The sequence below is a fragment of the Silurus aristotelis genome, assembly GCF_946808225.1.
Source record: "Silurus aristotelis genome assembly, chromosome: 27".
Classification (NCBI taxonomy): Eukaryota; Metazoa; Chordata; class Actinopteri; order Siluriformes; family Siluridae; genus Silurus; species Silurus aristotelis.
In genome coordinates this window covers 4,962,643-4,987,461 of record NC_139600.1, presented here as the reverse complement: position 1 = coordinate 4,987,461, position 24,819 = coordinate 4,962,643, and the positions used below count along the sequence as shown (strand labels likewise).

At 37.5% G+C, this 24,819-nt stretch overlaps 1 protein-coding gene across 1 annotated transcript in view; it reads right to left on the bottom strand.

Moving 5' to 3' along the window:
• Nucleotides 1–18,652, bottom strand: part of LOC310721081 (uncharacterized protein) — a 106,769-nt gene extending 88,117 nt beyond the window's left edge. The window contains exons 1-7 of the mRNA XM_083532352.1: nt 18,627–18,652; nt 17,468–17,589; nt 16,442–16,513; nt 15,424–15,523; nt 3,109–3,232; nt 1,914–2,189; nt 435–515 (exon numbers count right to left, since the gene is read on the bottom strand). Coding sequence (XP_083388478.1) covers nt 435–515; nt 1,914–2,189; nt 3,109–3,232; nt 15,424–15,523; nt 16,442–16,513; nt 17,468–17,552 — 738 coding nt within the window. The 5' untranslated portion in view covers nt 17,553–17,589; nt 18,627–18,652. The remainder of the gene's footprint in view (nt 1–434; nt 516–1,913; nt 2,190–3,108; nt 3,233–15,423; nt 15,524–16,441; nt 16,514–17,467; nt 17,590–18,626) is intronic.
• Nucleotides 18,653–24,819: the final 6,167 nt, after the last annotated feature.

The window sequence follows — 24,819 nt, the reverse complement described above, 5'->3', positions numbered from 1 at the left end:
ACTAATGGCAAGGGATTCGAAATGAGCTCACACTGGTTCCAAAAATCGCCAAGGTTTTTGACTTCTAGTTCCAAAATCTCCCGTTTACCTGCTCCACCCTGTATTTGCTTGCAAATCCCTGTATTGGGCATGGAAATGGAACCACAGTCCATAACAGTGACACAAGATTATAAGTAGTAAACTGTATTTCACAACCCAGGTAAAGGTGTGGTAAAAGATTTTCAGCCAAACAAAAAGGTACAGTACTGTGGAAATGTTTTAGGTAGGTGTAAAAAATGCTGTAAAGTAAGAGTGTTTAAGAGTGTTTTTTTTATATAAAAATAAAGAATTCTACAAATATCAATTTTTTAAAGCATTCATACTTTACAGCATTTCTACGTGGAAATTTTAGCATTTGCTTTATATACTGTATATAGTATAAAAAACTGTCTTACTAAGGCTCCTGATGTGTCACAGCAATTGTCCTCTTCAGCCACTTTGGGATCACAAAAGATTAGAATCTCCTGAAGCTCAATCTACATAAAAGAAAAAAGGTTCTGAAAATACTTGCACATTTCAGGTAGAACTTAGTATTGCTTACAGACAGACAGACAGACAGATAGACAGATAGATAGATAGATAGATAGATAGATAGATAGATAGATAGATAGATAGATAGATAGATAGATAGATAGACAGACAGACAGACAGACAGACAGACAGACAGACAGACAGACAGACAGATATAGAAGTATAGTTTCTGAAATGTGGTTAACACAAAATGTAAAAAAATAACAATTATTAGATTTCATTCCAGTTACACTGACAGGTACATATTGTCTTTGGAAATAAATTGTGCAAACACATATATTACATCATTTTTAGATGTTTCCAGAATTCATTCACATTTTTAACAGATAACCATGACTACACTATATACACTATTTTTCACCTGGTCATAAGTACAGTATGTGATTTTGAGCATTGCATTCCACATTTAGCCCCAATTTGCTCGTATAATTCCCTCCACTCTTCTGGGAAGATGTTTCACTAGATTTTGGAGTGTGCTTATGGATATTTGTGTTCATCAGCAACAAGGGTGTAACGAAAGGCAGGTTCTGATGTAGGTGAGGTGAGGAGGCCTGGGGTGCAGTCAGTGTTCCAATTCATCTCAAAGGTGTTCAGTAGGGATGAGATCAGAGCTCTATAGCAGCCCACTCAAGATCTTCCTCTCCAAAGCATGTAAACCAGATCTTCAAGGAGCTCATTTTGCCATGCTGGAACAGGTTTGGGTTTCCAAAGTTCAAGTGAATGCAACATTGTATTATAGCGCCATCTAAAGACCTGTACAACTGAGTGCCTCCAGATTTGTGGTAACAATTTGGGAAAGAACCATATATAGCAGGAAAGGGCAGGTGACCCAATACTTTTGATAATATAGTGTAACATGTGACTATTACACCAATATGTGCTTTTTGACCATCCCAATCCAAATTTTGTTGCCATTATATGAACACAATCTAATGGAAAAATTTTCCACTAGATTGTGGATTGTGGCAGTGGTGAATTTGCCCATTCTGCCACAAGACCATAGCAAGGTCAAGCACTGATGGGTAAAGTCCAATTAACCCTAAAGTTGATCAGAGGGTTGAGGTCAAACTCTGTGCAGGCTCTTAGTTGATTCCACTCCAGTCTCTACAAACCATGTCTTCATTATACTCACTTTAAGCACTGGAGCTTTGTTATGCTGAAACAGATTTGGGTTTGATTCCTTGTTCCAGTATACAACTGTGTCCTTTCAACTTTGTAGCCAAAATTTAAAGAAGACTGACTTACAGCTGTAACGGCCAGATGTCCATAAACCGTGATCTTATAGTGTGTATATTGCATTTGTTTCAAAACTTTTATTAGCATTTATTTTTGTAAAAACTTACATCCACTGGTCGTCCATCCTCCACCCTAGAAGTGATCGATGCACGTCCGTCCAAGTCTACTGCATCTCTATCTCCCGTTAGACGCGTCTCAATCAGCTTACAGTCAATGTAGACTGCTACAGTAGTGCTTTGTACAGACACCCCAAGTTTATGCCACTGGCGATCAAAGAGGATATGCAGATCCCGGTTTTTAAATACATAGTAGAGTTTGTTCTTCTGAAAACCCATTGCTGAAAATTCAACCACTTTTTTAGCTCCATCCACTACTAGTGATACCTATTAAAGTAAAACACACATTATAAGTTAAAGCACACTGAAACTCTATGATTTTTAAATGAACATTCAAGAAACACTTAAGGTTATATATACAGGTTATAACACACTGACATCAGCAGGATATACAGTTTAGTAACACCTAGACCTTTATGGTTTTTAAGAGACATATAGATGTTTTTTGTTTGTATGCAACAAACTATAGGTAGTTTAACTGTATGAAGATTTACTTTCACCAAACAAATATGTACATTTACAGATGTTGAACTTCATTTTCATTAAAAAAAATTCTCCCATTACCATGAATATCAGCTTTCCACACTCTTGTCATCCCGACAGTTCATTTCTCAAAACATACAGCTGAAATACTTTGCTATGCCTCTTGTAAAACTTGCCAAAAGTGGAGATTTATTTCTGACCTTGCAATCCAGTTCATCCCAGAGAGGTTCAATAGGATTTAGGTGCAGTGACAGGGCAGGTCGTTCCATGATAGATAACCGACGAATGTTTGCTCTCTAAATAACACTTATTCGGACATCTGCTTTAGGTCATTGTTTTGGTACTGAATGGTGACCATGTTTATTCAGGTTCTCCAACCTTCCCTGATCTAAAACAACCCCAAATCATTAGGCTTCCACCTCTATGTTTTACTGTGGGGGTGAGGCAGTCTGCTAAAATCTTATCTCCTGTTCTCAGTCTCAAGTAAGTTCTTTTGTTAGAGCCAGAAAATGTCAGATCCAAAACTTTCTTTCAGCCATTCACTGCCCAATTCTTGTGTGTTTTCACCTTTTACCTCTTTTGTTGCATAGAAACAAAATGAACATGCATGTCTATATAAAAACATAAAAGTGTAGGTGTTTCCAAACTTTTGACAAGCACTGCATGCAAGTAGAAAAAGCATGACCACTCCATTTTCTCATACTTGTGATTCTCCAGTCTGGTCAATGAGCTGCCAAATAAACCAGCGATCCTTCTTTGTAGTTTTTCGGAGTCGGAACGTAGTAACCACGGAATATTCATGAGACAGTCCATTTGGAAACACCAACCTACAACCATCAAACTTACATTTCTGTTAAATGTTCAAAAACAATTCAATTAGTAATGAATTTAATTAAGACGAATTTACTTCTTCCTTTTATACATTAACAATTAAAAAAAGAATGCGATATGATCAAAATCAAGAATATGATAATATTGCCTAATCCCCCTAAATGTGCCCCACCCCCCCAAAAAAACCAGATCTATCTCAATGACAAAGATAAGCTGTAAATGTTACTGTCACTACACGCAGTCTTGGAACAGTGTGACCAGACCAGTGACCATTACACCCATATGTGCTTTTTTATTACCCAATTCCAAATGTTTCATTTGGAATGGGGTAATAACCCCATTCCAGATTCTGTGGTGTGGCAGTTGACAGTAACTGCAAAGCTTGAGCATACAGAGGCATCCAATACAACTGTGTCCTTCCAAATTTGTAGCCAAGATTTGGGAAAGTCCCACCTATAGCTGTGATGGTAGATGTCCACAAAACATGGTCACATATTCTATATATTGAATTTGTTTAAAAAAGTTAAGTTAGTACTCGTTAGACAGTTTATTTGGAAACACCAACCGACAACTGACAAAATTACATATCTGTTAAATGTTCAAAAAAGAATCAGATCATTTTAAGTTCAATTAGATAAGATTTCTCCTTTCTTTCTTACATTAAAAATTCAAACAAGAATGCAATATGATTATAAAAAAATGGTCAACAACAAGAGTATACTTTCTTCTTTTGGCTTCTCCCGTTAGGGGTCGCCACAGCGGATCATCCGTATTCATGATCCGCATGTTCGATTTGGCATGTTTTTACACTGGATGCCCTTCCTATAGCAACCCTCCCCATTTATCCGGGCTTGGGGCCGGCACTAAGAGTGCACTGGCTTGGTCAACAACAAGAGTATGATAATATTAAAAGGTTTTTACCAAATCCCCTTTCATCCCCGACAAAACCAGATCCATTCCAATGACAAAGATGAACTGTAGATGTTACACACTACACACAGTCTTGGCCCAGTGTGACCAGGTCATTAACTGACAGCTTTTGCTTATAATCATTTAATTTGTCCTGCTACACTTCCATAATCAAACAAAAAAATCTTCATAATTCTCATAAAAACAAAAGATCTCTGTGTTGTGCCCTTATTTCAACAAAGGTCTTCAACAGTGACCTCATCACATCTCTCACTGCACCACGCTGTCTGAGATCCTCCAGTACTGCTCGACTGGTACCACCTTCTCTCAGAATGGGAGGTAAGTACACTTTAAGGCTCTTCTCTGTTCTGGCACCGAGGTGGTGGAATGAACTTTCCTTAGATGTCCGTACAGCGGAGTCTCTGACTATCTTCAAGCGACGACTAAAGACCTACCTCTTCCTGAAACACTTAAATTAGCACTTTCCAAGTTTGTAGAATTCAAGAGTTATATTTATATTAAGTTTGTAATCTGGCGTACCAGTGTAGATTTATTCATTACTAGAGATTTAAAGCACTTTTGTACGTCGCTCTGGATAAGGGCGTCTGCTAAATACCGCAAATGTAATGTAAATGTAACAAAGTATGTCTCACTCCATGCCGGGACTTCCCTCCCACCAATCCGTCAGACCCCCACCACCTACCCCCACCCCACATGCTCACACACACACTGTTACCACCTGCTGCATCTGAGACACCAATGCAGAGATCACAACATCATCTAAGATAAGTAACATTAACATGTGCTGTATACATTCCTTAACCTTGTGCTCCAGTCCATCTGATCAAATGCACAGTATCACCATGTGCTTGTTAATATTGTGAACAGCAGCTACACTAAATCCTCTCAACTGCTTCCCTTTTTCTACCCATTCCTCGGCATCCAGAGATTGGGTCAGCTCCAGTTGTGTCCCACTTCGTGAAGATTTCAGACCTTCAAACAGAAGATGCCGACCCTGCAAGGATCCCGAGCCATCTAATGATGTACCCGCACCAGTTGGATCTCACTTTATAAAGATTTTAGACATCGCACTCTAAAGATAAAGAACCTCGAATAAAAATTCTACTTTTGTTGTTTCTCCATCATTTAACATTCAAAGAATCAGGCATGGAGGATTTGGTGTCGAATCTATAATGATCACACAGGTTCAGCAAATTTATGAGTTGCTCAGGAAGTCCAACTGGAGACAAGACATTACTTTTTAAATCACACACCCTGGTGCTCATGATATTTCTCACTCTCCGATGTTTGTAATGATTTAATAATTTATAATCACAGTCTTGGTTCTCCTTTAAGTCTGGTTCCTCTCAAGGTCTTTCTTTCTTTCTCATACCTTCTGATTGAGTTGTGATTAATGAGTTTTATTAGACTTTTTTTTCTCCAAAACTCTGCATATTGGGAAAAATGCTGATGGATTCCAGCATGTTTACTTCACATTTCTTTAGACAAAAATATAAATCATACAATGCTCTCTTTATGTAGACACTGGGATCGATGACTCACAGGCAGATGATTCGCCACTGAGACGTCAATCATATCGTGTTTATAACTCCCACCATCCGAATGACAAATAAAGATCATTCACATTCTGCCTTTGTACCTAACTAACAGAAAAACCATAAAGCCAATTAATGTATACTTGCAACAATATGGTCGGTATGTGTTTTCCATGCAGTTTTAAAATTATTATAAAGAATGCTCTTATGAGAAATGCTAAGCAGGTGTAGCATTTAGCCTAATATAGTTCAACTATAAAGTTATAAATAATAAATTTCTGCCTCAGTGGATGATCCGAATCCACATTAGAAAGTCTCATTAAATTTAAGAAAAAATATTTAAAAAAAACCTCCTTGGTGTATTAAAGCAAGTTTTAAGCAAAAAACTATTACTATTGGTTTATTTAGCATCTCATAAATTGTTTAGTGATGATAATTATAGAGGGTAAAAACAGAGGCAGTATAACTGCAGTGTGCCACAATTTTAGCCCCATTGCACCAACTTGACAAACTGCATTTTCTTCTTAATTAACAGAAGAGTGGATGCTCCAAATATAACTTTTATTTTAATTCATTTGGGCAAATTTTACCTTTATGTTCATGTCAAAATTGCTATTTTTATATGCTTTAAAGAAAAGACCTGGCTGCCTGGGGAAGAAGGGGTTTTAAGACTTGATCAATACCCTTGATCCAAGGTATGTTCTGCCAAGACGCAAGCACTTCAGCAAAGTGAAAGAGAAAAAAGTAATCAAATAAGATAAAGTCCTTTTTATTTCTGAAATATTTAAGTCAATTTATTATATAAAGTCCCTTTCGTCAATTTTCCACGATAAATACCTATTTAAAGACCTATACCTTGAAATAAAATTTTTCATTCCGTGAAATAGAATTTTGGTCAAACCCATAATTTGAGATTCTCCAACATTGTGTCCCAGCATATAGAGTAATCCAGTTTATCGCGGTAGTTACATTCCAAAACCGCCCACAAAACCCCCCACCCCAAAAATGCTATTCTATGTATCAACATTTTACTTTATTTTATAAGTAATAATTATATTTTTATTAATACATTGTATTATTTTAACATAAAACTCCATAAAAAATAATTCCCTATAGGTTTTTTGGTCTATCGTGCTATCCGGGAGAGACCGGGAAAATCAGCTATACAAATGAGTTACGTGGCAAATGCAATTCCACGATAAACCGGGGGCGCCAGATTCAAAGCGCGATAAAGCGGGGGATTACTGTATCCCCATTAACTCCGTCCACATCGGAAAAGTATCAACAACAGACATTCTCCACTAATGTGTTTTGCAAGCTGCTTCTATATGAGGTCTCTATCAAAAGGTTTTGAGACTAATGGTGATGACTGGTGCTACTCTGACCATGTGTGTGACCACATCCGCCATTTCATCATGGACAGCAACTTAGAACAAGGAGCAAAAGTAAAGTTCTGCATGAAACTGGGCAAATCTGCCACAAAGACTTTCGACATGACATAAGTTTGACATACAGAGATGCTGAAATGAATCGTTCAAGAGGAGCAGAAGAAATTCACTGGAAGATAGCAAGAGATCAGGAAGACCTTTAACGAGCTCAACCCCCGAAAATGTCGAAACCGTTCAGCAACTTGTGCATGATGATCGTCGGAGAACAATTCACATGATCTCACTTCTGTACCCCACATAGCAAATTTTCTCTGGCCCAGCACCGGCCCACACAACCAGCTTTTGCTTGGCCCACGTACCGAAAAGAATTACGGTCCTAGTGTGGACCAGGTCTGGATTCCAGACAAGGGCCACACATGGACCATAACTGGCCCAAGTCTCAGCCAAGTTAAATACCCAAAATGACATCGGGCCCATGTCTTGTGATCCGCCTTAAAATCGGTATACCACCTCTGCCAAACCTGGCCATGTTTGGCCCACATGCTGTATGCCAGTGAATGCCAGCTGTGCTGATACCACCTCGTAAATATAATAAGAGAATAATGTGGCATGAAAGAACCCACTGGACCCCGTGTGACTCCATCTGCCTGCACAGCAGACCTAAGTTGCAAGTATAAGAACATGATGACATGCGTAAGTCATATTTAGTACGTAATATGTCAAAAGACAATTAGAAATGTATTAGAAAATGCTTCATTACAGATCAGATCAACAGAGGAAAAGAAAGTATGGGACCCAGGCATAGCTTGGATATTTTTAAAGGCATATAGAAAAAGCCCTCCAAAAGATTTGCTACATTAAAGAAGTTCATGCAGGTTTCTTTTCACTTTCTTAAAATTTAAAAGAGACCTAAAAGTGCAGAATTATACACAATACAGTACTGTGGAAATGATCTGTCTCGTTTATTCATTCACTTTTTAGGAAGAATTCTTTTCCTGATCAGAATAACGTTGGATCTCAAGTAACACCTTGATAAATGCAAGAAGATACGCTAGATGGAATGCCAGTCTATCACACAGGGCACTATGGAAACACACACATTTACACAATGGTAATTTTTAGTCACCAATTTATCCATTGTCATATTTAGGGAGGTGGAAGAAAACCCATAGTGAGATGAACAGAATGTGGAAAGGAGAAATACTATTTATCGTGACACCACATCATCCACTTGTCTATAGCAGCATTGAATATTTTTTAAGTGGACAAATAATGTACATTTCATAGAAAGTATGAGCATTGTGAAAAATTATTAGCAGATCAACAAATTAAAAACTCTCTGTCCTCAACGAACTAAAAAGTGGTAACAGAACTCATAAATCTGCTTTTTAGTACATAAAGATTTATTAATACAGTATATTAATTTAGACTTGAGGCACTGCACAGCACAGCATGATGATTCGATATCCTATTTATGGTGCTTCAACCCTGCTATTACTCATCTCAAATGTTTTCTCCATCTAACAAAGTTATAGTGCATATGTATATTCTGAATAAAAATTTCTATTCATTTTATTTGTATAGTGATTTAACAATGGACATTGACTTAAGGCAGCTTTACATGGTTCTAAAACATTGTAGATGTTTCTTATATATAACTGTAAGTTTGCATGAGGAAAAAACCTTAAAGAAAACAAGACTCAAAACGGAACCCAACTCCCCACAACATCCACAACATGGAATGCCCATTCATTACAGTTCCATCATTGTTAAGGTGTGCAGTGATTAAATGGTGTTTAAATGTAAAAAGTGGTCCTGAGTCAGTGTAGAAGACTGTTAATATTAATTACAGTCCAAATCCATCCTCAAGGTTCCCTCAAATCGAAACAAAAATGGCACTATAGGTAAAGAGTGAGTCAAAACTGTGTCTTTTTGTCTTCAAATCAAAGCCGCTGTTGTGGGTTTTAGTAAGCAAAAACTTGTGCCTTATTTATTTGGGATTTTGGAGCACAAAAGGACATGGAATAAATGAAGAACAATTTCAATAAACTTTCAATAAAAGCTTTCAATAAACTGAATCAACCCCATGTTGTAGATTCTAGCAACTCTAACTATCTACAGCTGTAATATGTTACACTAGCCTCCAATTGGATATTTACAAAGAACAGGACTACATTTACCACATGCCCTTATCCAGAATGACATACATTTATCTCATTCGTACAAGTGAACAGCTATAGGATTAAGGGCTTTGGGGCCCAAGAATGTCATCTTAGTGTGGCTGGGATTTGATGTTTGGCTTCAAAGTCTAATGCCTTGACCACTAGGCTACTATCTCACCATCTCCCCATCTCCCCATCTCCCGATGACTATTGGTGAAGTCTGGCAGGGAATCTGAATGGGTTATGTTGCCAGAAGCTGACTCAAAGCCAATGATAAAGCGCATTAAAAAACCTCTTTATAGGTCATTTTGCTGCACAAGTACCATGAAACGCAGATATAGCTGGATGTGCTAAGCTATTAATCTTCAACACATAGACATGGAACACACTATCTACTATTTTAAGTATATACTAATCAGCTAAAAATGCAAACCTCCTCAAAGCTACAATCTGAAATTAATGTACTGCAACAGTCATTTGTTACAGTGCATTAATTTTAGATCTTAGCAGATTGTAGCAGGCACAGAAGCTTGCATTTCCAAACAATCTGCTTATCTACTGATGTGGCACTAGAGGCATGGTCATGCCATTTGTGAATGGTTTGCTAAGGCCCAAAAGATAGAGTGTAACTTCCTTGAATGAGTTTACACCTTGGTTAATTATCACAAATCTATTTATATATGTGTATTAAGAGTGAAGCGATATCACAGAGAGAGAGCAGTAACTGAGCACAGCTGAGCAGAAGCAAGCCGAGCCCAGCTCAGTGGCAGCCCAAGCAAAAAAAAGCTGCATGTGCATGCTACTGTTGGGTTGATAAGCAAAACACAGAGCCACTTTGTGTAAAAAAGATGGAAAAGAAAAAAAAGCCTAACAAAAGCAACTAAATTCCTATTAAAACATTCACGTCTCAAAAAAAAAAAAAAAAAAAAAAGCTATCAACATGGCATCACGTCTACAGAAGCAGAACCTACTTTCAACCAACAACTTGAACCAAGCACATCATGTCTTCCTTTTCCATGTAACAGTATCATTTCAAAGTCCGGGCCAGTAAACACGATCCAAGACCTGAAAGAGGAGCGCAGCAACATTTCCTGTGAGTAAAGTGAGAAATGTTTGGAGCACGAGCTCCACTGACATGTCCAGCTGACAAGCACCATCACCTGTCAAAGCTTGTCCATAATTGCAGGCTGGAAAGAGAAGGGGTGGTTAAATGCCCCTAGTATCCCCTTCCCTTCTTTCCCTCTATCTTTAGGCTCATAGATGGCTTCTAAGGTTTGGGAAGGAACATAAACACAACAGGAAGCTGCAAGCCATTCAAGCTTAGGTAAAGCAACAGACAACCAATCACCTGTTCTGGGGCCATAACAAAGATAACGTGATCAAGATCGTAACAGCTGCGTTTAAACCACACGTACCTCATATATTTTCTGAAGCTTTATATTCTTTGTAGGCAAGTACAATGTTTTTTTCCAAACACCATTTTGTTCCTGTCATTTGATGTTAAAACAAATTTCAACACTTCAAATTAGAGACCAAAAACAAAGCTTATAGCTTTTATACAGCAACTCAAAAGCTTGATCAATTACACAGTAAATAGCAGCTATTCTCTCATTACAGCACGGATTTTCCACCTAATTAAAATGTCCTGTCCTATAAAACCAGAATCAAGTTCTCCAAGTAAACCAAGTTCACTGTACATCTGCAACTTAGTTCAATACAAATAATTTACCAGCTTACCTCAGAGTTTATTCTTATTAGCCATATTATGGAATGATCTCTCGAAGCAGACTATACTGAGTACGTCCTGTATCATCTGGCCAGTGAGTCTGCCGCTGCACTGGTCGGCCATTCATCCGGGTGTCAGTTGACCCAAAGTCAAACTTACACCCTGAGAAAATATTAGTTCGCAGCACAGAAACTAAATATTATCCTGGCACATTTTCAGGAATTGAACAGTGTCGACCACATGCTGATTAAAGGTGCTGCTCTGTGGTTTTTGTCTGTGCAATTAACTTTTTTTCCTTTTTTCTTTATTTTTTGGAATACATTCATTCCCAGATAATTCGCGGGTCGAAACCCGCGGCTCGGAAAATTTGCGGGTTCTCATTTGGAGCCTAACTAACAGCAAGTTGTGGATTATCTTAAAATCTGCGGGAATCCGCAGCGGGACCGTAAATTCAGGACCGTTAGGAATAACGTTTAACGTTAGGAAAACTATGTTTTCACTAACAAATTTTACAAATTTTTAAAACACATTATTGTATTTAAGTGACATAATGTCTAGATGAATTCACTAAGGTATCATAGGGGCTGTGGGGGTGTGTCCAAAATTCGCAGATTTTCAGAATTTGCGGTCTTAGAACGTAACCCCAAAGTCCCTATTACCAAACAAATTATATTCTTACTGCATGCAGAAAGGGCTGCACCAATCAGACATAACATCATCACCACCTGCCTAATGTTGTGTTGGTTCCCCTTTTGCTGCCAAAACAGTTCTGACCTGTCAATCATTAACAGCATTAACTTCTTCAGTAATTTGAGCTACAGGAGCTCGTCTGACCAGCCTTCGCTTCCCACATGCATCACTGAGTCTCAGCCGCCCACGGCCCTGTCACCGGTTCACCACGGTTCACCTTGGAGCACTTTTGATAGATTCTGACCACTGCAGCCCACAACAGCTGCAGTTTGGGAGATGCTCTGACCCGGTTGTCTAAAGTCACAATTTGTCAAACTCACTCAAATCCTTACGCTCGCCCATTTTTCCCGCTTCTAACACGTCAACTTTGAGGACAAAATGTTTACTTGCTGCCTAAAAGATCCCACCCACTAGCAGGTACCATGATGAAGAGATAATCAGTGTTATTTACTCAACAATCATAATGTTATAATGTCATAATGTTATGCCTGAATTTTGTATAACAAAATCAAATTTTCATATCACAAAGGCTTTTAAATAAATTAAGCAACTTAATACTTTAAAAAGTGAAAAGACATTTTAGAGCAACACAAATAACAGCGGATAGACTGTCATTTATACACCAGCTGTTATTTGGGGTAGTATGAAGGCAAATCTTAGTGTTTCTAAAGCTCACATGTGGTTCAAAGGTCATATAGACGTATACACTTGGAAAAGGACTCATATTTTTGTATACACAAAAAAACCCATCCCAAACCGTCCAGCTTCTTTATTTAACTATTGCTTCTGCTTTCACAAATACAATCTCTTTTTGCCACTACTATGAGAGGCCAACTGGCTTGACAATAACCTCAGATATCATCTAACTCTTTTTTTTCATCTAATATATATAAAACCTACATATATATTTTATATAATTAATTAATTTGGTCGCGTTGAGTTTTGGACTTGGCTGGGCCAATAAAACACCTTCATTCTGTTCTTTTTCAAAAATTCTGTTGTAAATCTGTGAACTTGGGGTGAATTTGCCGGGACGTCCACCCCTGGGAAGACTGGCAACTGTCTTGAATGTTTTGAACTTATAATTATCCTAATTGTAGAATAATGGGTTTTAAATTGTTTAGAAAATGGCCTTATAACCCTTAATTGTTGGGCAGCAAAAATTGCTTCATTGTTAATGTCTTTTCTCCGTGGCAGTGTGCTAACACACACACCTGAATGCTCCAGATCAGCAAACGACTAAATCTTTGCCTTTTATTTAGTGGGATACATTTGCTAACAATCAAAAAATAAAGGGCATTTGATTAGCACAACCTGGCTACTACCTATCCTCTTAAAGCCTATGGAAACTTTAAAGGTGTACATAGCTTCTCAGACATGACTTTCCCATTGAACATTTTGTAAAGTACTTACTTGTAAACAGAGTTAGTCTCTAAAATGTTTGATACCACCTCGTAAATAGGTAAGGAGAATAATGTGGCATGAAAGAATATAATAAACTTTATTTTGTATAGCGCCTTTAAAAGAAGTTTCTCAAAGCGTTGACATAAAAGATGAAATTAAAAGACACATTGGAACCCATGTGACACCTTTCTAACATTGTAAATTTTATAAAATAAATGATGACTAGTTATAATATGTCAGGCGGTGTTGTTTATTTGAGGTTGTATTGACCTAATTCTAAGACCTGATTTAATGATTTAATACGTTTAATTCGTAATTCAAATACGTAAAACCATAGAATTGAAAATTCATTTTTACATGACTATATATAATTTCATATTTTCACTTTTTTATTTTAATATTTTATTTTCACATGACTGTATATATAAAATTGTTATGCTATTTACACACTTAGTTTAATTCAATTTTATACTTATAATGGACATTTGTCACGAAGCATCTGTAAAAAATAAATACATACATTGAGAAAATACATTTTACATCCATAAATGTATTCCTATAAATTTATCCCTAATGAGCAAACCAGAGGCGACGGTGGCACGGAAACACTCCCTTATAGCATTACACCCATAGCATGAGAGTATCGCATGTCACATTATTTAACAAGTTCTTACCTTACTTTCTTTAATATCGTGCAGCCCTGAACAGAACTGAAATAGCAGCACTGCTAACTGTAAACAGCTTCTTATAAGCAGTGGTGTAAAGTATTTGAGTAAATGTATTTAAATATTGTACTTAAGTCATTTTTGGCTACTTTCTAGTTTTACTGAGTATCAAAGTTATAAAGTTATTGACTCTGTACTCAAGTACATTTATGAAACAATTTATGTACTTTTCACTATATTTGAATTAACAATGACCGTATATTAATTACATTTTGCACCGCTGTTGAAGACGTCATTGAGGCTCAACACTCCTCTACCCGCATCTGCTGCCTGTGACGGAATGAGTGTTGCATCAAATCACACTCAGCACTGAATATTCGGCTTTACTTTATCCAGAATTATTTTTTTTTTCTTTAATTTTTCCATTGAATACTATTGTTTCTTCTACTGTGTGACATGAAACTCCTATTTTATTTGTTAATTGAAGACTTTTTTGAAAAATCTATTTTGAAAGATTGCTTTACTACTTTGTCTCTTTAATTTTGACCAACTTGTTTGATCTTTTTCATTCTGGAATGTTGAAGCGGCTGTTGTGTTGATGGTTCATGCAGTGTTGAGGTGTACAGTTTCATTTGAATTTGTAACCTCACAAATCAAGTCGGTGTTAAGGAAAAGAGCATCTTTTGAGCCTGCGTTCAATACTCACGTATTGTTCAAATCAGACACTTTTAAGTCTTTTACTTACCGTAATTTCTGGACTATAAAGCGCACCCATATATAAGCCGCACCCACTGAATGTTACAATATAATTTTTTTTTACATAAATAAGCTGCACCTGTCTATAAGCCGCAGGTGTCTACACTAATGAACTTTACACAGGCTACAAGAAAGACAGTGTCTGTTACACACGGTGTAACGGGTGAAATATGTTGCGCTTCCTTTAGGAGCATAGCGGTATTTTGGGAATAGCCTGCCACTGCATTTTTCCGCTATTACTGCATGTGTGGAGAACAAGGAATATGTCCTTATTATTTTCTGATGCTCATTTCTAAGTTTCTTTGACTAACCCGTGACGCTGTTGCCAAGAAAAATAAAAAAGCACGAGTTTTGGAAACCTGTCTGTGCTTATATGATTTCTGTTGCAACTGGAGTTAGTAAACTCTCCCTTCACCCAGACTCAACGCGCTACAACGGCTTGTATCTAAACAGTAGCCTACCAAGAAAGTCATTGTTCACTGTCTTCCTCCTTCCTTTCACAACAATTTCTCTCAGGAGTTTAACTTTTGGCATCGTCGTGCGTTCCAAAAAAAAAAATTTTCTCCCGATGCCGTGCAGCTCAGAACACAGGTGAGGTGCGTTTTTCCGTTTCCGTTCGGAAATTTCATTGGTCTAATGTTATGGGGTTCAGTTTTTTGGCTTGAAGTTTGTGAAACCGGGAAAAACCCAGGAAAAATTCATAAATTAGCCGCTTCGTTGTTTAAGACGCAGGGTTCAACACGTGGGGAAAAAGCAGCGGCTTATAGTCCGAAAAATACGGTAAGTCATATTGAAATTGTATAGCAGTAAGGCATCTATATTATTATTTAAGTATAATTTTCAGGTACTGAGACTTGTAAAAGATCTGTACACATATGAAATAAATAGACCAAACACCAGATAATGCATTCTTCATAAAAACAAAACTTACTCAGTGGCTTTGACCAGGGGCTTGCTGCCTAATCTGAAGAAAGGTCTGTCTTCTGTACTTGTTCCCTTCCGGAGAGCAAACCTTTCTGCCAAATCAAATCCTACAAAAAGAGTGGGGGAGGAAATGTTAATGTTCTAATATACAATATATTTCATTGAAATTTTCACCAAACCATCTTTCCCAATAGCAAACTGGAAAACACTGTGGAAGTTATTGACTATATTTAATTGTTGTTCAATTATAAATCCTTATGACCGTCAATTATGCAAACTGCTCAAATATCTTCTATTTAATCTTCTTTTTTATTGAACAGTTATATATTTTTAAACTGAGAAAAGTTTGGAATGTGTAACTATCTGGCAGCTAATGATAATTCATGTTGTTAGTTGTTCTACTACAGTGGTACCCCGCTTATCGACCGGCTCGGACGTCGACCTTTTCGCTTAACGAACAGTTTTTCGACCGAAATTTGGAGAGAGCATCTATCGTAAATTAAACTTCGGTTTGTGAACAATAAAGTGTTATTTAGCGGTCAATATAACAATTTAGTGCGTGTATATTGTATATACTATACTTTGTTTAAAGTCTTTTTTTGTTTCAATTTGTGAAGATACTCTATAAATATGGGTCCAAAAAAAGCTAGTGATGTGAAGGCCAAGCGGCGTGTGATTTCGATGGAGACAAAGAGAGAAATTATCTCTAACGAGTAAGTACAGTACAATCATTTTTTTTGTTACTTTTGTAATGTTTTTAATGTATACTTTTTACTGTATTATATACAGTATTATTAATGTGCCTGTATTATTTTATGTATTATTTTGTATTAATACTGCTAAAATCAGGGCAAAAATGTTTAATAAATAGGTATCGGTGGAGGTTGGAAACGGATTAATTGGTTTTCCATTATTTCTTATAGGATAATTACATTCGCTCTTCGACCTTTTCGCATTTCGACCGGTTTTAAAGAACGGATTAAGGTCGATAAGGGTAGATAGATAAGAGTATTTCTAAAATCTACCTGTGTATTCATGACGGTCGTTCATGTTGGAATGCCATCCTTTCTCCAGTTTTAAAGGAGGACATAAATGACCTGAAACATAAATATTTGTTATATGAGAAATTCCAAGAAACAAATACGCATAATGTATGCGATCTTTTTCACATTTGATCAAAAAGATGTTTGCCAAAAATATGTCAATTTATTGGAGCCAAAACTTTGCTATTGATTAAAGGCTGGGTTTCTAGCAAATGGATGAGTTCGTTGCTTATGCAGCATTGTGCTGAAATGAATACGCAGTTGAAATTCTCAATTTACACACATTTTTATTTGAGGCACATATTAAAGGCGTAATATTTGCTCAGAAAAGCATGAATATATATGCATCTTGAATGAATACAGTTCTATTAAAAGCAGACTTTGTTAATAAACAGTGATTTCGACAAGATTTTGTATATTATATATCTGATCATACAGTAATCTACTGCTACACTTGGGGATAAAAAGGATTCATAGCAGTGTACGTGTGACACCTGTCCTGGTGACCTCTATGTCCTCTATTATACATTTATAGAGCCACGAAGTTCATGTCCGAAAGTATGTGCTTGTAGGCACTTTGAAGAAAGCAAGATTTTTTAACAGCAAATAGTTTATTTACCCTCCTGGTTAATTAAACAGCTCATTTACACATACGTGTTAATTAGGGGTGATGTTTTATTTTAAATCCTTCTTCACAACTAAGAGGTCGACTTTACCTTCTTTCATACCATGTGTGAGCTAAAGTTGGCAACCTAAGCAACATGATGCCACCAAAGCAAGTACATTTAACAGCTCTGGTGTTTAGAGATACATTTACTAGCCATGGTGTGAAGCCCACCCACAGCACAAATACAACACCAATCACAGATTCCCTGCTGTGAAACATTTGTTTTAGCAGCAAAAATAAAAGATAGTTAATAAAACAAACAAACAAAAAAAAACAAGAACAACAAAAGGACTAGACAACATACATATGTGAAGCAGACCTGATGGATCCGATCTACATACCTGTTTTATTATTTACTGCCATGCCAGCAGTCAAAGGAACGGCATTTACTACCCAGAAGAAAATCCATTTTAACCAGTGACTCATTTCTTCACTTGACCATGAGAAAGGTGGTACTGGGTATCTAAAACACAATACAAGGTCATTTACAGGGACTTTATCCATAGGGAAAGAACTAATATGAGTTTATTCATAAAGGGTTTGATATCAAATAATTAACTGCATTTCCAAAAGCGAGACGTCTTATTTAAAATGTACAATCGAAAAACATACTAAAAGAGCATGGGTGTTACTTATGCAGTACGTTGTATTGTGATGAGCAGGATGATTAAACATGCATTAAATAAACAGATATAATTATATGTTAAATAAACACACGTAATTTTATATGTTTATTATTGATCATGTAAATCATTTGTCGTTTTTACATCCAAATGGATAGAAAATCAGTCAATCAAAAGTAAGTGTGTGTGTGTGTGTGTGTGTGTGTGTGTGTGTGTGTGTGTGTGTGTGTGTGTGTGTGTGTGTGTGTGTGTGTGTGTGTAATGCAGGCAGCAGTTTCTTCAGACATGCCCAGAGCCTGGAATTACAACACATGCGCACAAGAGATACACACATGTGTGTGTATGTGTGTGTGTGTGTGTGTGTGTGTGTGTGTGTGTGTGGTTGATCAATCAATCATAATATGATCAATCAATCATAAATGTGTGTGTGTGTGTGTGTGTGTGTGTGTGTGTGTGTGTGTGTGTGTGTGTGTGTGTGTGTGTGTGTGTGGTTGATCAATCAATCATAATATGATCAATCAATCATAAATGTGTGTGTGTGTGTGTGTGTGTGTGTGTGTGTGTGTGTGTGTGTGTGTGGTTGATCAATCAATCATAATATGATCAATCAATCATAAATGTGTGTGTGTGTGTGTGTGTGTGTGTGTGTGTGTGTGTGTGTGTGTGTGTGTGTGTGTGTGTGTGATTGATCAATACATAATAAATAAGTGTGTGTGTGTGTGTGTGTGTGTGTGTGTGTGTGTGTGTGTGTGTGTGATTGATCAATCAATCATCAATAAGTGTGTGTGTGTGTGTGTGTGTGTGTGTGTGTGTGTGCGTGTGAGTGTGTCATCCTCATAAAGTTTTTCCGTTGAACCTGATCCCATCCTTCGTTTACCTGTCTCCTGAACCTGAGCCGCGCTCGCGCTCAGCTGTGCATCCGTCTCAGATGTGAGGTCACATATTCCATTAATAAATACACCTCGTGGCTGTGTCCCAAACTGCACACTACAGTACTAGTATGGGTTGCCATACGGAGGTACTATTTTGACTTGCTCTTTAGTGCGGTAGTGTGCGGTTTGGGACGTTGCCCGTGGATCACGTGGGGGATGAGCCCGAGCGTCTCTTTAACACTTGGCTGATGAGCGCACAGGAAGGTGTCACATCACTTACCACGGGACAGCGTGGAATGTCCTGACTACAGTCCGTGGTGTTGACTGGGCACAAAAATCAACTCATGAATAAATCTCGCAGATGTGTGTGTGTGTGTGTATGCGTGTATCTCTTGTGCGCGCGTGTTGTAATTCCGGGCTCTGGGCATGTCTGAAGAAACTGCTGCCTGCATTACACACTGGGGGGGGGGGGGGGGGTCTGTGTACAGTAGAAATGACAGTAGTATTACACAGCGCGCGCACATACACACACACGCGCATGCATGCACATGCACACGCACCATGCACGCGTTATCCAGCGCACTGTTCAGCTGCATATATGAGCTGAGATGACTGTGTTCCTTCTGAAAGACGTGCAGAAACACTTTATGGAGGAGTTTTGGTTCGAGGCCGACATCATGCGAGGCGCCACAGGAATGAAGACACATGCACATTTGGAAATGACACACACACACACACACACACACACACACACACAGCACCGGAGCCAGAAGTAGGCGAATACTCCGCTGAAGGAGCACTGGCGCAATAAAACAAATATAAAAAGCAATAAAACAAATATATGGCGGAATTAAACAAATATAAGAAGCCATCGTACTTACATCTGCTGAGAAAGTTTTTTCCCCCCTGAAGCCGCTTGAAGCGCTGTTTTGAACGCGCCTGGTCTCCACAGCGCACACGATCGGAGGTAAAAAGTGAGAATGGAAGCTCATGGAGGAAAGCGTGTCCTTATTAGTCTCACTGACTGACCCTCCCTCCTACTTACACACACACACACACACACACACACACACACACACACACACACACACACACACACACAGAGACTCACTTAGTCACTATTCTACACCAGGACACACAGCTCCATCACCTACACACATCAACATACATCAACATACATCACACATAAACATATATTTACACACATCTACTTACATCTACACACATCTATTCACATCAGCATACATCCACACACATCTACACACATTTACACACATCTATTCACATCAGCATACATCTACACACATCTACTTACATCTACACACATTTAGACACATATACACACATCTACTTACATCTATTCAGATCAGCACACATCTACACACATCTACTTACATCTACACACATTTACACACATCTACACGCGTCTACTTACATCTATTCAGATCAGCACACATCTACACACATCTACTTACATCTACACACATTTACACACATCTACACACATCTATACAGATCAGCATACATCTACACACATCTTACATCTACACACATCTACACACATCTACACACATCTACTTACATCTACACACATTTACACACATCTACTTACATCTACACACATCTACTTACATCTACACACATCTTTTCACATCACCATACATCTACACACATCTACTTACATCTACACACACCTATTCACATCAGCATACATCTACTTACAGCTACACACATCTACTTACATCTACACACATTTACAGACATCTACTTACATCTACACACATCTATTCACATCAGCATACATCTTCACACATCTACTTACATCTACACACATTTACACACATCTACTTACATCTACACACATCTATTCACATCAGCATACATCTACACACATCTACTTACATCTAAACACATTTACACACATCTACTTACATCTACACACATCTATTCACATCTACACACATTTACACACATCTACTTACATCTACACACATCTATTCACATCAGCATACATCTACACACATCTACTTACATCTACAAACATTTACACACATCTACTTACATCTACACACAATTACACACATCTACTTACATCTACACACAATTACACACATCTACACACATTGACACACATCTACTTACATCTACACACAATTACACACATCTACACACATTTACTTACATCTACACACAATTACACACATTGACACACATCTACTTACATCTACACACAATTACACACATCTACACACATTTACTTACATCTACTTAAATTTTAAAACATCTATTCACATCAGCATACATCTACACACATCTACTTACATCTACACACATTTACACACATCTACACACATCTGCTTACATCTACACACATTTACACACATCTACTTACATCTACACACATCTATTCACATCAGCATACATCTACACACATCTACTTACATCTACAAACATTTACACACATCTACTTACATCTACACACATCTACTTACATCTACACACAATTACACACATCTACACACATTGACACACATCTACTTACATCTACACACAATTACACACATCTACACACATCTACTTACATCTACACACATTGACACACATCTACACACATCTATTCACATCAGAATACATCTACACTTACATCTACACACATTTACACACATCTACTTACATCTACAGACATCTATTCACATCAGCATACATCTACACACATCTACTTACATCTACACACATTTACACACATCTACACACATCTACACACAATTACACACATCTACACACATCTACTTACATCTACACACAATTACACACATCTACACATCATTTACACACATCTACTTACATCTACACACATTCACACACATTTACTTACATCTACTTACATCTTCACACATTTACACACATCTACACACATCTAAAGATATGTACTTACATCTACACACATTTATTCACATCAGCATACATCTACACACATCTATTTACATTTACACATATTTACACACATCTACACACATATACACACATCTACTTACATCTACACCCATCTACTTACATCTACACACATCTATTCACATCAGCATACATCTACACACATCTACTTATATCTACACACATTTACACACATCTACTCACATCAACACGCCTCTACTCACATCAACACACATCTACGTACATGTACACACATGTATACACCTACAAATATTAACACATTAACATACATCTACTCACATCTACACACAACTACAAATATCAACACATATTACCTTACATCTACACACATCTAATCACATCTACACACAACTACAAATATCAACACATATTAACTTACATCTACACACATCTACACACATGTAGAAAATCAACATCTATTAATGGGAGAAGCCGAAAGAAGATGTGTGTATTAATATTAACATACTCACAAATACATACATCCACACACATCTACATACAGCTGCCTTTTTACAGATTGTATGAAAAATTAATTAAATATGACCTTGACTCGATCCTCAGTGAGAATTAGATACTTCATATTTAAGTGTTTATAGGAGTCAAGACAAAGGTGTGAATGTGTTCTTACACATGAATCGTAATTAAAGAAGTGCTTAAAAAAATCATTCTGGAAAAACACTTTGTCTAAATTGCACTAAATTGCACTAAATTGCACGTGTGTGTGTGTGTGTGTGTGTGTGTGTGTGTGTGTGTGTGTGTGTGTGTGTGAAAGAGAGATGTTTTTATATGCTGTACGCTGTACAGGTTTGCCGCCAGCAAGTCTAGTCCTTCATGTTGCTAATTTGTATGCCAGACATGCCCTTAAAGTATATTTCAAACTGGGCAGAAGCTCTCACCTTGCTGCGACCTTGATCCTGTTTAAATCAATTCCAAAAATCTAATTAGTTTACCTGCTCATTACAATGCTAATTTCATAGTGACCGCTTCATTGCTTGCAAATAAAAAGAGATGCACATACAACACATCGACTAAAGGAACTAATGAATGTCAAGTAACAAAAGAAAACTTGATTGATTAAAGTGCCGGATTTGTGAACATTAAATTTTAATATCTTTGCAATTAGGCTGTACCATAACAATTCGGGCGTAACCAGTCTCTTAGAAATTTCCCAGCAATGAACACTAAACTGAACGTAGCTTGGCGATGGAGGAAAGATGGACTACCTAGAAATTGTAGGTTAAGGCTTTTAAGGCCTAAACATCTTGTGATTTAAAACAGTAGAGAAACTTCTGTGTCTTTTTCTCTGCAAGTGATTTGCATTGAGATTATTGTCACTGGGATAATATTCAGTACCACTGAGTGTATCATAGGTATCATCTGCATCGCTAACATCTGCGCTGCTGCTGTTGTAAATAAAAGTCTGTCAGTTTGGCTAATTTTCTTACATTCTCCTCTAATGCCTTTTTTAATGTTTTTTACTGCTCCCTTTTTTTCACTGTTCATATCGATTAAAAGCTAAGGATGCTTTCTATCTAGCAATAAAATGGTACATGTGACCAGTTCGGAAACAATCATTCAATTAGAAATGTTAGAGGGATGCACTCATTGATTCATTGCCTCCTGTGTGAGGAAGCATGGTTTGATAGATAGGAGCTACATGTGTGTGTGTATGTGCGTGTCTGTGCGTTTATGTGTGCATGCACACGTTTGTCTATGTATGTGGTTTAACACACAGCTGCCTACCATCTACGCTGCTTCAAACCATAAACCACCAGGAATTTTCCTTGATTCTACTGATTGGCTGCTCCAGCATAGAGTAGAAACAATCTTTTTGCAAACTAATCTCATGAAACTGTGCCACAACAATGCCCCCATGTCCAAAGTGATTTCTATTAAGACATTACGGAGGTTATTGTGCTCCAGTGACTGAACTCAATGCTAATCCGAACCATACTGAACACAGTTGTGGATAAACTGGCATGCTTGCTATGCACCAGGCGTTCTTACGCAGCACCAAAGTCCATCATCTTGATTACTTTTTGTTGCCCAAATCCAAAATCTAGTGGCCAACCATGTCAGAAGAGGGTCAAGAGTCCACATTTTCTTGGCCATGTCGTTAAAATAACATAATTATATAACATAGTATAATATAATCATTTGTGCTACATTGTTTGCTTATAATAAAAACTATTAAATCAAAAAGCTGAAAGTAGCACAATCAGATATTTAGTTTGTTAAAACCTGTCATATTTATGCAATGCCAAATTTAAATACGACTACAGATGCAATGTAGATCCTGAGCACTTTTGAATATGGATAAGTGAATGGATCACAGTGCACTCCATTGTTCTGTGACTAAGCAGGTCTCCAGTTTTCTTCAGCACTAACAGAGTTCTGATCTGCTTGGTTCCGTGCCAGCCTCAAAAAACGCCATGTTCCAGGAGCAGAAATTAAAGGAGCCCCCTGTGATAGACATTACTGCCATGTACACATTTAACTGACATTTGTAACCAACACCATAACTATCCGAATAAACAATTGCAGAACATTTCAGAAGATTTATTCGAATTCAGATGTAATTGAAATGTGTGTGGCCTGCTGAGTCAAAGTACCCATTCATCTGATTCAGCAGGTCAAAGGTGATGAGTAGTGATTAGGGAATGCCAGCAACAAGTGGAACAGCAGTCTGTTCAGCCAAAATAGGGCTATAAATAGCAGTGCATAGATTTTCAGATGTTACAGAGGCATTCATAACAGAGACGTTGGTGGAACGGCATATAGCAACAAATATGGCGTATAAATACGCTATAATCGTGCAACAATGCATGCAGGCCTAATGCATCTTTATTTACCTTCCATGCAAATCACATTGGACAGTAAGGGTCTCTCTGTTTCAACCAGATCACTTCCACTTTGGTTCATAAAAACGTTGGGATGTGGAATAAGTAGTCGACTCTAAATTCACACATCTATGTAAATAGATGTGTGAATGTGGCCTTGTCACATTACAGATGAATTTCTGCCTCTCACTCTGTTCTCATAGTAGGACTTTGTTTTCACCAGTTCTGTCATGAAGTGGTTACTTAAGATGAATAGATGAATAAATTAAAGCTCTTGGGTGGGTGCAGGACAAAATTAGTTAAGGATATGATCAGCTGTGTTGGGTGGAAGATCCAGCTTTTGTTTAATAAGGAAATATTAATTACAGGCAGGAAACTGTCTTAGTAGGACAATGTCCAGGATAGA